This window comes from Podarcis cretensis (genome assembly GCF_951804945.1).
Source record: "Podarcis cretensis genome assembly, chromosome: 15".
Classification (NCBI taxonomy): domain Eukaryota; kingdom Metazoa; phylum Chordata; class Lepidosauria; order Squamata; family Lacertidae; genus Podarcis; species Podarcis cretensis.
Window position 1 is genome coordinate 41,070,513 of NC_137185.1, and position 12,591 is coordinate 41,083,103.

General features: G+C 44.3%; 1 protein-coding gene across 1 annotated transcript in view; it reads right to left on the bottom strand.

The window, feature by feature from the left end:
* Positions 1-1,248: 1,248 nt before the first annotated feature.
* Positions 1,249-12,591, bottom strand: part of LOC307204597 (uncharacterized protein) — a gene marked incomplete at its 3' end in the record, with an annotated part of 145,103 nt that continues 133,760 nt past the window's right edge. The window contains exons 5-6 of the mRNA XM_079956201.1: positions 3,920-3,975; positions 1,249-2,188 (exon numbers count right to left, since the gene is read on the bottom strand). Of these exons, the coding sequence (XP_079812327.1) occupies positions 1,249-2,188; positions 3,920-3,975 (996 nt within the window). The remainder of the gene's footprint in view (positions 2,189-3,919; positions 3,976-12,591) is intronic.

Here is a 12,591-nt window from a genome sequence, read left to right on the forward strand (position 1 = left end):
TTCCGGCTCCTCTCAGGTTTTGGCACTGTTGCCATTATAAGAGAACAAGGAAGACGTTTGTGGTGAGTTCCAGCACCTCTTTTTCTAGAAAAATAGCACAGAGTTTCTACCTTGGGGCCCGCTCCACTGTCATGTTTGGTGTTTTTGTTTTGGTAAACCATTTTGCAGGTTTTTTAAAATAAATAAACAATAAACATGAATAAAATATCACAAGCCAAAACACAATCCATCCTGTAGATTTAAGTATCTGCCCATAGTCGCCTACTTTTTATCAAAGGCCCAGAATCCACATTCCTTTGTAAGAAAATATGAAATAAAGTAAAACCATTTTTGCAGTCAAAACTAAAAATAAATAAATAAAAAAAGATGGGGGGTTGAGAAGAAATTTTCCGCACTAGGCACCACCTGACCTTCCTTAGGGCCCCCTCCACTGTCATGTTTGGTGTTCAGCAGCAGGAGTTTTTGAAGGAATCCTGTAAGCAGGGCCAGTTTGGGAGAGGGGTTGCAGGGGGCATTTGGCCTGGTGCACAACCTCAAAGTGGGCCTCAGATTTAGTCACTTCTTAATATTTTTGGTATTTGATTCTTCTCTCAACTTGTTTCTACCTGCAGCAGACCAAAATGTGACACCCACTCTCAGCTTAGAGCTGCAAACTTAAGCAAATGAGAGATGTGATTTGGTAAAAGACATGGTTCTTTTTTGTTCGCAGATATTTCATCAGATTTAATTACATCTCACTTCTTTGGTGTGTGGCACTATTTTGTTTTGGGTTCCATCATTTTTAATTTTTTATTCTGCCTAAAGCTGGAAGTGGCCTAGGTCTCTCTGGAGCACTGAAACCGGGTGTCCCTGATCATTGTCCTTGCTGGCCAGGGCTGGGAGCAGCACACAGCCACTCAAAGGCTTGGTCAGTATTCTCTCTAAAACAGACTGCAAACATACACACAGAGGAACCATGCCCCAGAACCTTTTGCGATTTGCAGTGTTTCTGAAGAAAATTCAAAAAGCACCATAGACAGTAGAGTCTGCAGTGAAATAAGCACTCCAGCATAAGTTTGCGATGAGATAACATTCTTTTTATTGTTAAAAGAGATATAGCATAAATATCTACAGGAAAATATAACAGTTTTATACTTTTCATTTATTCCCCCTATTTATAGTTAACCCTATGTTGTAAGCATCCCAGAAGCATTCAGTTTTTTAAAAAAACAGAATATGCATAAGAAAATATAGACAACGTCCACTGCTTCAATTTAAAAAAAAGCCAGTCACAGGACGGGAACCATTCGTTAGCCATATTTTTAGTGAGCTTGGCATGGTATCCATTTTAATATGACTTTGACATCTCCGCCAGATAGTCGGTTTTTCTTCTTCATATTCAAGTGTCACAGAAGATAAGTACTGCCTGTATTTCATCCTCAGCTTTGGGTTTTCGGTGTCTCTAACACTTTCTGGGCCATTTACAAATTTTGGCTTGGAAGTGTTTATTTCACTCCTTTTCCAAAAATATTTTTCACCCAGAACCAGAGTTCTGCTTAACAGCTGCGAAGCTGCAGCAAGAAACCCAATATAGATGGCCATTCCAGCACGTTGTTCTGTGGGAATCGGAGGCACTCCCAAAACCTCAGGAAGCGGAATTCCTTCGTTTATTAATACAGAATGAAGATTCCATGAAATGGAAATCAGTACACAAGTACCCGCTGCCAACTCTATCCTTCCTCCAATTGAAAAGAAGTTATTGATGATATTCTCGTCTTTTCCCGGCTCAAAGATGTTGCATAGAGCAAAGGCCATCCAAAGAACGGTCACCGCATTGGCCACTGAGGCCATTGGCATCAAGTCCTGGGCCACAATGATTTCAGATGGTAGGGATTCCTCATCGCTGAATGGTATGCATATCATGTTAGTTTTCTTCATAGTAACTCTTCTTACGGAACAGGCACCCCAGAGGCCAATGCCCACAGTGCCCTGCTGGATGCTGCCCATGATTTTGTCCACTTGCCACACTCTCCAGTCAAGGTTGGCAGATGTGGAGCAGATGCTCATTAGGCAGCCCAGGACAGCCAGGAGAAAGGCAGCGAGTTGCACGCAGGACACCCTGCACAAGAGGCGGACTGGGAAGGACCCATCATGCGCCTGGGGTGGAAGATCCGCTTTAGCGCTGGGAAGGCTGGCGATAGAAGGCATGCTGGAGAAGAAGACAGACAAAAGATAACCGTTAGATACTTCGGCACAGTATCATATGGACATCTCCTAAAGTTTGAGCAAATAGTGATGTGCAGCTAAAACAATGCCATCATTCTAGGGCAAATTCTGCATTTCCCACCTTGAGACGTCTGCTGCACCTGCAGTCATAAGTGCCAGGAATCAGACTTCCCCAGGGGTGAAGAAATTGCACAACCACACAACCCCTTTTGTTCTAGGGACCCCCACCATGCAGATAATTGGGCTCTTGTCTAGTCCACTCCTCCTCTGCATTCCTATGCTCCCCTCCCTTCCCTCTCCATTGGTAAAATGTCAGGCATGATCCCACCAAAGTTATGCATTCTACCCTTGAAAGAAAGTTGGTGCAACAGACCAATACAGCTCCTGTTCAGGAAAGAATCCTTTCTGGCTTTAGCCCTCATTCTCTCTCTCTCTCTCTCTCTCTCTCTCTCTCTCTCTCTCGCACACACGCACACACACACACACACACACACACAAACTGTGAAAAGCCTACCAAGTGGCTCTCAGACAGGACAAAAGGAAATAAAAGTCAATTTGTTCCTATCTGAGAAAACACTGCTATGTTGGTGGGGAACTGAGGAGCGCTGCATACATGCACCTGTGTGAATCAGTTCTTCAACCAGTCTTTTTCCAGAGTGAAGGCTTTTTCCACGTCTTTCTCTTCCAGCGTCTGATCTAGGAGAGGACCTGGAAAGAGTGAAGCTGGTCTGAGCACCGTAGCAACTGCTCCTTGGAGTTCTGAGGCAGTTAGAATGCAGCTTGCTTTGAACGCTCAGAACACAAATCATAACTGGGTACTGGTCATTTGGAACATTTGGCAACTGTTTGGAGGCAGTATGCATTTGAATACCAGTGTGATTTTGCAAATTTTAAGAGACACTTTTTTGTTAGATGTAAGCTGATGCAAAGATTGGATACAAAATGTGGAAATAAACACCCCCGCTGCCAGTTCCAAAGGAATGAGTGAGCAAGATTTGAAATAAACCAGGGGTCAGCAACCTTTTTTAGCTGTGGGCCGGTCCACCATCCCTCAGACCATGTGGTTGGCGGACTATATTTTGATAAAGAAAGAAAAAATGAACGAATTCCTATGCCCCAGAAATAACCCAGAGATGCATTTTAAATAGAAGCACACATTCTACTCATGTAAAAACACCAGGCAGGCCCCACAAATAACCCAGATTTGAATTTTAAATAAAAGGACACATTCTACTCATGTAAAAACATTCTGATTCCCGGACCGTCCGCAGTCTGGATTGAGAAGGCGATTGGGCCGCATCTGGATCCCGGGCCTTAGGTTGCCTACCCCTGGTTAAGGTCATATTGAATCCCTTCAGGCATTCAAAGATGGCGATCATATTATCAGTTGGATAGTTGACAGGGTTTTTTGTTTTGTTGGACCCACTTTTTCTATTGAATTGATATTACCATGCTCCATTGGGGGGGGGGGTTGCTTGTGATGCAATTTTAATGGTTTTGTCTCTTTTCATAATTACGTGTTTTATTGCTGTAACACATATGGTGGGACCTTATAATGAAGACTGGGCAAGAAATCTTATAGGTAGATGGATCAATAGTCAGTCTAGCAAAACCAAATGTGTGTTTGCGTGGGGAACATAATGGATAAGAGCAATCCAAACTATAGGAAGCTGCTGTAATATATGACGGGGTAAATGCTGCTGCTGTAACTTACCTCTGTTTCAAACTCCATTGAGGAATGGGGCTACTGCTGGCCGGGCCAACTTGAGCCTGACGGAGAGAAAACAACCATTACACCACTCATTTTGTGAGTGTATCTTCCACTGGGTTACCAGGTCATGTGCCTGAACTGAGCAGAGTTTGGAATAGGGGCAAGTTCCCCCCTCCCCATTTCCATCTTCACTTTCCCAGAGCACCTCTTTTGGGAGACTTACCCAAGCCTTGGCTGAGCCAGGACAGAGGACTGACACCAGTGTCTCTCCAGCTGAGCAGAGATGAGGGACCCCTGTTGCTCAACCACAGGTGCACCTTTTCCAAACTGTTCATCTTGGCAGTTCTTGGGTTTGGAATGCTCCCTTAGTTTTTATTTGCATTAATTTATTGGAAAAAAATTTAATTCCACTATTAATTGCAAGTGCTTCCATGCGGTGATACAATAAACTTTGGTAATAAACTTAGCTTGCATTCTCCATATTTTTCCAACCCCTTTCCGAGGACTGGTAAAATGTGTAAGGTGGGAAGCCTCACACTGCTCCCGTACGTAATATGTGGCTTTCTACCTGTTGAACAAGTACCCTAATAATATCCCCAGGAGCCAGAATGTGAGTTAGTGAGGCCCATGCCTTTATAGATGATGGCAGAGCTGGGAGTACAAGCAAATGAGTCAAGTGTAGTGAAGCATATTTCTCATTAAATAGAGCAACTGGAAACAAAGCTCATGGAAAGGTGAGCTCATTTATCAAATCACATGTGGATGACACAGGCACTATGTTTTATTACCTCCAGGGCTCGAGGTAATATCAAACAGTTTTTGCTGGGTAATGCCAAGGATTCATAATGTTGTTTTTGGAGGTGCTTCATATATTGCGCTGAATGGCTGCATCATTGCCAGTTGGTTTGCTCTAGGAAAAACAAAAGCAAAAATGAGCTTCAGGGGAAGCTCAGTGTTAGAACACATAGCTTGCATGCAAAAGGAAATGGTCCAGACCTTGGCAATCTAGGTAGAGCTAGGAAAGACTTCTGCTGAAACCATGGAAAGTCACCAACAATCCATGCATGTCAGGGATGCAGAGCTTGTAGTCCTCCATATGTTGTTGGGCTACAACTCCCACCATTCTTGACCATTGGCAATGCTGGCTGGAGTTCAAGATTATTGTAAGGGCCACTGTTTTTCTTCCATGGTATAGACAGGAAGCAAAATCTCTTCCTGTGACCCCATTGCTGCTGACTTACTTGTTTCTTCCTCTTGCTCCTGACTTACTTGCAAAAGTGCTTCTTGTCTTCTTGGCACAGTACTCTTCCTAGAATATCTTAGTGCTTCTTCCTCTTTCCTGAGCATCAAGACCATCTAGCAATGGTGCCATGCTAGAGGGAGAAGAATTGCCTTTGTTAATAAGTTGGTGCATTTCTTCCCCATTGCAGCATTGTGTTGTGATGAGTGGTGTCTCTTGTTCTTCAGAGATTGTTGCCCGAAGAACAGAGACAGCATCACAACACCGCAACAGGAGAGGAAATGCTGTCTTTCTAAAGAGCAACAAACAACATTTCCTCTCCTCCAAATCACAATGGGAAGGAAGGAGACCACTGTTTCTGTAGTTGATAGAGAATATGAATTGTGTGTGTATCTCTCTCTCTGTGTGTGTGTGTGTGTGCTGTATGTAGAATAACAGAATTGTAGAGTTGGAAGAGATAGGGACGCAGGTGGCGCTGTGGGTTAAAGCCTCAGCGCCTAGGGCTTGCCGATCGAAAGGTCGGCGGTTCGAATCCCTGCGGCGGGGTGCGCTCCCGCTGCTCGGTCCCAGCGCCTGCCAACCTAGCAGTTCGAAAGCACCTCTGGGTGCAAGTAGATAAATAGGGACCGCTTACCAGCGGGAAGGTAAACGGCGTTTCCGTGTGCGGCTCTGGCTCGCCAGAGCAGCGATGTCACGCTGGCCACGTGACCCGGAAGTGTCTCCAGACAGCGCTGGCCCCTGGCCTCTTAAGTGAGATGGGCGCACAACTCCAGAGTCTGTCAAGACTGGCCCGTACGGGCAGGGGTACCTTTACCTTTACCTTTAGAGTTGGAAGAGACCTCAAAGGTCATCTAGTTCAACTGTCTGCAGGGCAGGAATCACATCTAAAGAATCCCTGACAGATGGCCAGATGGAAGTTTAAAAACCTTCAGTTTGTGGGTTGTGTGTACTGTATGGCAAATATGTATGTGTGATGCATATCTGTGTGTGGTCTATATGTGTGAATGTGAAATATACTCAGAGTCGCAAAGTGATTTCATGCTCTTTATTCAGCTCATAGTGGTGAGGAGGAATGAATGAATGTCCCCTCAAAGTATCTGCTTTATATACATTATTTACACAATGGGCTGCACATGACTGGCTAATTCTGGAATTCTACTGTAAGCCAATCAGGTTGTGGATTCACTTATATCTGGAGCATGATTGGGTGGTTCCTGCCAGCCAATCATACTGCTGCATTGTTCTAGGACCAATCAGACTGCTGCATTCTGAATCCTATTGTTCTAGGACCAATCAGACTGCTGCAATTTGGATCCTATTGTTCTAGGACCAATCAGACTGCTGCAATTTGGATCCTATTGTTCTAGGACCAATCAGACTGCTGCAGTTTGGATCCTATTCAACTCAGTACATAACAGAATGCATGGTGAGTATGCTGTGTGGTCCATATGTGTGGTCTGTATGTAGCTTTGTATGCTGTGTCTCTGGCGAGTGTATATGTGTGCTTTGGCCATAGCTGGTGTGTGGCCCTGAGAGAGTTGGTGGACTGTGAACGTGGCCCAAAATTGTAACCACTGGTGATACAGACAACATTAAGCTATATATACCAATGGCCTCGTTTGTTATGTGGCAGCTTCCAATTCATTTGTTTTTTGAAGTTGATTTTCAGCTTGTTGAGCACTGTCAGAGACCTCATCAGCCATGTCTGAAGTCTCATTACTTAATTTTTCAAAAGCTACTTCAAAATGGTGATGTATGAGAAAAGATCAGAATGAAAACAGCCCATATTAGTAAAAATGTGAGAGAGAGCATGCTTAGAATCCTTGTGCTGCAGAGGCCAGTTCAGCAATTATTGGAAGCCTGGGGCTGTATCCAATTAAGCTATACTCAGAGTACACTTATTAAAATGAAGGAATCTAAGATAGCCATATCCATTAACTTCAGTGAGTCTGCTCTGAGTCGGATTAGCATTGGATACAACCCTTGGAGTCTTCTCTCTGCTGAGACACCCAAAAAAAAAACACAGTAATGAATCCTGAACAATTGTGTGGAAGCCGTTACATGTAAATCTCTATGTGCAAATGCTTTCCCTGTATGCCTGTGAATTGTTGATTAGATACAGGATGCTGGGCAGGTTTATGATGGTATCTAGCATGCAAGGACACGTCGCAGCATAATAGTTTAACCTGAAGGGTTAAAAAGAGCAGAAGCATTACTTTTGAAATGAAAAGATTCAAAAGTCTCTATTTTTGTTGAGAAGAGAGAAGCAGAGCCATTGTCCACAAGAATATCAAGCCACGGCAGTAATATGTGGTTGAAATAAAACTGAGGGGTTTTCTTTTTGAACTGTTTATTTTCTTCATTTAAAAGAGTTAAAAAAGAAAGAAAGAAAATGTGTGCCATTTGAAATATAAATATGTTTGGGGGTTTAGATGTTCAAGGGGTGTGTGTGTGTGTGTGTTTGTGTGTGTGTGTGTGTTCAAGTAATCAGTACAATGCAAGCTTAAGGTGAGCAAATATTTTGCTCCTATTGTTTTATGTTTGCTGCTGACTGTATTTCAGAAGGCTTAAGAAGCCCTCACTTTGCAGCTTGGCGGGTTCTGATTGTATCCAGTAGTGAGGCTCAAAGAGGCTTTATTTAATTCAGGAGCAGGGCAGAGAAAAGAGGAAAAAACCCAACTGCCATGTGAATAAAATGTCAAAGTATCTCTTCTCACGAAGCTATCGGTGTGCTGGTCTTGAACACGTAAGCTCGGCTGGATAGAGAGTAAATGATTTTTTACAGATAATGTGCTTTTATGATCTAACAAAGGAAGAAGAATTGCCTCTGAAGAAAAATGTCCTTTTTGTCTTCCTTTTGTGCCCTTGAAGGGTTTTCTCTCTTTTTTTCCTGGAATCCATCAGAGGATAAAGAACTGGGTGTCAAACAGGAGAGGGAGGGAGGGGATAAGAGTAAGAATACTAAAAATATAAAAGGGACCAACTGGCCGTCTAGAAAATCCCTTCTACAGCATCATGCTTGGGAGGTGGCTTTCAACTGCTGCTGTTGTGTAGAAGTCCAAAGCACTACCGTCCCTTCTTGTCATGTGTGATTCTATAGAATAAAACTATTTATTTTTTGGCTTCCCCTCTGGCTTCTCCCAAGAGAACTTAATTCATTCCGGAGGTCCGTTCTTAACCCAAAACTGTTCTTAACCTGAGGTATGCTTTTGCTTACTGCTACTGCGATTTCCGTTCTCATCCTGGGGCAAAGTTTGCAACCTGAGGTACTATTTCTGGGCTAGCGGAGTCTGTAACCTGAAGCGTATGTAACCTGAAGGGTCTGTAACCCAGGGTACTACTGTACATAGGAATGCAATACTGCAAAAAGAAGAATTACCAAGGGTGGTATGTGTATTGTGCTTTTAAACCGGGGCAGGCAAACAAAGGCCTGGAGGCCGGATCCGGCCCAATCGCCTTCTCAATCTGGCCAGCGGACGGTCCGGGAATCAGCTTGTTTTTACATGAGTAGAATGTGTGCCTTTATTTAAAATGCATCTCTGGGTCATTTATGGGGCATAGGAATTCGTTCCTTTCCCCCCAAAAAATATAGTCTGCCCCCCCCCAAGGTCTGAGGGACAGTGGACTGGCCCCCGGCTGAAAAAGGTTGCTGACCCCTGGCATAGGCTGTTTTATTTAATACCTAGGGTTGAAAGCCATTGTACATATTAGGGGTGGAAAGGTGGCAAAGCTGAGATAGTAGAATTCTGGACAGTACGACTTCAAAACTACAGCTATACTTGGTCAGCATATGTTTTGAATGCAAGCCCCAAGCATTGGGGGAAAGTAAAGGTAAAGGTAAAGGTACCCCTGCCCGTACGGGCCAGTCTTGACAGACTCTGGGGTTGTGCGCCCATCTCACTTAAGAGGCCAGGGGCCAGCGCTGTCCGGAGACACTTCCGGGTCACGTGGCCAGCGTGACATCGCTGCTCTGGCCAGAGCCAGAGCCAGAGCCAGAGCCAGAGCCGCACACGGAAACGCCGTTTACCTTCCCGCTGGTAAGCGGTCCCTATTTATCTACTTGCACCCGGAGGTGCTTTCGAACTGCTAGGTTGGCAGGCGCTGGGACCGAACAGTGGGAGCGCACCCCGCCGCAGGGATTCGAACCGCCGACCTTTTGATCGGCAAGTCCTAGGCGCTGAGGCTTTAACCCACAGCGCCACCTGCTCCGCTTAATTTCTGAGCAGTCACCCCATCTCAGTCTTAGTCTACATCATGATAGGAAGGCTCACATTTGCTGCTGCCAGCTCCTTGGCTGACGGGTAAGGACGTAATGACAAAAGGGTTCTGTTGTTGCATGTTCCTCAAGGAGGTTAGATTGGTCTCAACTAGGGCCAGGGCCTTTTCAGCACTGGCCTCGATGTGGTGGAACGCTCTGTCACAAGAGACTAGAGCTGTTCCGCCTGGCCTTTGGTTTGGACTTGGTCTGACCCTTATGTTTCCCTCCCCTTATGGTCTTGATTTATCAGCTATTCTAAAACGAGGCTGCATTTTAAATTGCATTTTAACTTGTATTTTAATTTTTTTTCTCCCCCCCCTTTCCCCCCATTATGTTTTTACTGTGATTTTATTAGTGTTAGCTGCCCTGAGCCTGGCTCTGGCCGGGGAGGGCGGGGTATAAATTAAATATTGTTGTTGTTGTTGTTGTTGTTTGTTGTAAAAGTATGTGCTTCTGAAATATTTTGGCACAGGCGCACCAAGTTCCACCCAATGTGGGGGGGGTGTTGCACAAGCATGTGACATGCGTGTGATGCACACATGTGATATCGCATGCATTGGGAGGAGGCTGCAAGGCCTAGAGAGGCCCACCACCATCATGGGGAGGCCTGGGGAGGCCGGCTTCCACTGCAGGAAAGTCCACAATCCGTTCTATCACCATTTTTAAAAGAGATTAATAATTTTGGCACCCCTCAAGTCTGCTGGGATCTCCTCTACAGTGGCGTAGCGTGGGTTGTCAGCACCCGGGGCAAGGCAAGTAATTTGCACCCCCTAACCCGTGGATTTGCGCCCCCTAACCCTAACCCCCAGATGTTGCGCCCGGTGCGGCCGCCCCCCCTGCACCCCCCACCCTACGCCACTGCTCCTCTCTCTCCCAGATTTTTCTGATGAGCTTGTGAAGTTGTTGTGTAAGTTCAGTTCCGCCCACTTTGAAGACTTTGTTGTTTTTCATTTGGTCAATAGTTGCACACAACTCTCCCAGATTTGGAGATATGCATGCTCATCTCTATAATTTGTTTTTTGCAGAATTTGTGAGAGGACTGCATTTATGAAGCCACCTCATAACACGAGTTCTTTGGGTAGGTCATAAGAGAAATAGAAATATATTTATCCCACATCAAAACACAACAACAAATGTATTCTTAAAACAAGAAACTGAAACATTTTTAAATCACAAAAAGCCCATCCCAGTATAAAACTGAGAGGCCCTTGCAGTAAAAGTTATTTAAAAGGCCTTCATGAATAGAAAGGTCATTAATATTAATACATTTACCCCAAACTCCAAGCGGTTAGAGATTTCAGCATAGAGCTCAGGTTTAGTTTTCTTTATTACTTTCTCATTCCTTTATTACTTTTAGCTTTCTGTTCCTTTCATTGCTTTGCCCTTGCTTCTGCTTTGTTTTGCTTTTTTCTTGTCCTCTACTCTGGGTTAATGAGCACTCACACTTTATATGTAGGCGCCCTTTGCAGGATTGCACGCGGGGCTACAGTCTGACCAAACTGCGGGAGGCAGTGGAAGACAGGAGGGCCTGGCATTCTCTGGTCCATGGGGTCACGAAGAGTCGGACACGACTAAACGACTAAACAACAACAACAACATTGTCAGAGTCTTTATTCCTTCCTTATGATCCCTGGGGGCTGGGGCTGTTGCACCTGGTCACACAATGAGGGGACTGCATGCAGATACAGGTGATGGTTGGTTGTTGAAGTACCCTGTGTGAGAGGCAGGGAAGGGAACATCTCCTGGGGTGGGAGGTTGGGAGCAGAAAGGGGAGCTCTCAGGCGAGAGCTGGGAGAGTTCACCTCTTTCTGTGTGGGACAAGAGTTATGAAAAAGGACTTTGCCTTCTTTCTCTCTTTTTTGTTTTTATTTTTGTTTAGTTTGCTTTCTATTGTAAAGTACTGTACTATGAAAAGTGTTAACAAAATCTTTCTTTTTTAAAAAATAGCTGCAAGCCACATGATGCCAAAGCACATTCTTTACTCATCCAAGTGGCAGATGTGAAGGCAACAGCTAGGTAGGTACTGGAACACACAATGACAAAGCATTGGTCCATGTAGCTCAGTTCTGTCTACACTGGGGTGGCAGTAATTCCACAGGGTTTTCCAGCCCTACATGGAGAGAGCAGAGATTGATCAGGGACTATTTGTATGCTACACAGTAGCTCTACTACTGAGCTACATCGCTCGTGTGCTTTTGAAAAGAGAAACACTACATCTCAATTTCTTTTCCTTGGTGTTTTCTTCCCACGTCTTTGTGGCAAAAGGGTGGACCACCAGGAAGCTCTTGCACATCTTTTGAGACGGGGAATAGTCAGTGTGCTTTAAGTAACAAGTGGCATTTCTTTCATGTATGCCATTCAGATTGTCAAGAACATTCATGCACAAAATATACAGTAAAGATCTTAGAAGTATTCCCATTTCCCCCTACCCTTTGAAAGTTCATTGTGCTCTGGGAGAAGGGGGTGTTTAGGCATTATCATTTGAGAATTGGCACCTGTGTGCTCCATCTTAATATGCATTTCTCATTTTAATCAAACCTCTGTAAACATCAACCCCTTGAAAATAATAATCAGCGTCAAAAGATGCATTGGCAGGCACATACAAGATGAATCAAAATGCTTTTCTTTCTCCAATGCTAATCTTTTCCTAATTAGTCTCTATTAATATTATGCTGCATACAGCACTGCTGTGTGTGTGTGTGTGTGTGTGTGTGTGTGTGTGTTAGCTACCTTGTCAGTAACAAAAAAATCAAATTGCAAATGAATGAGATCTGTGTACAGCCTAATAATTTAAGCCTCCAATTTCAATCTCACTGTGTGTGTTTTTCTCTCCCACTAGTCCTTGCAATTATTTGAGAACTAGGCAGATTTCTGTCTTGCCTACAGCACTCTGTCCTTCTGGAGGAGGGGTATAATGTGATGGTTGAGATTGGACATTTTGTTATGGTGAGCCAAAATCCTGAGAAACAGTTGGAGAATTTCTCTTTTCCTGGACATATTTGGTGAAATGGGGCACAGCAATGTCTCTGCTAACAAGTAGGGTGTGCAAATTTGAGAGGCCGTTTGTGCACAGGTCTAGTTAATTCTGCTTGACACACATTTCTTTTGTTCATGGAAGTGCAGAGTGGTGTGGGGAGAAAGCTCCACAGGATTCAGCAAAGGAACTTCAAATTCTGT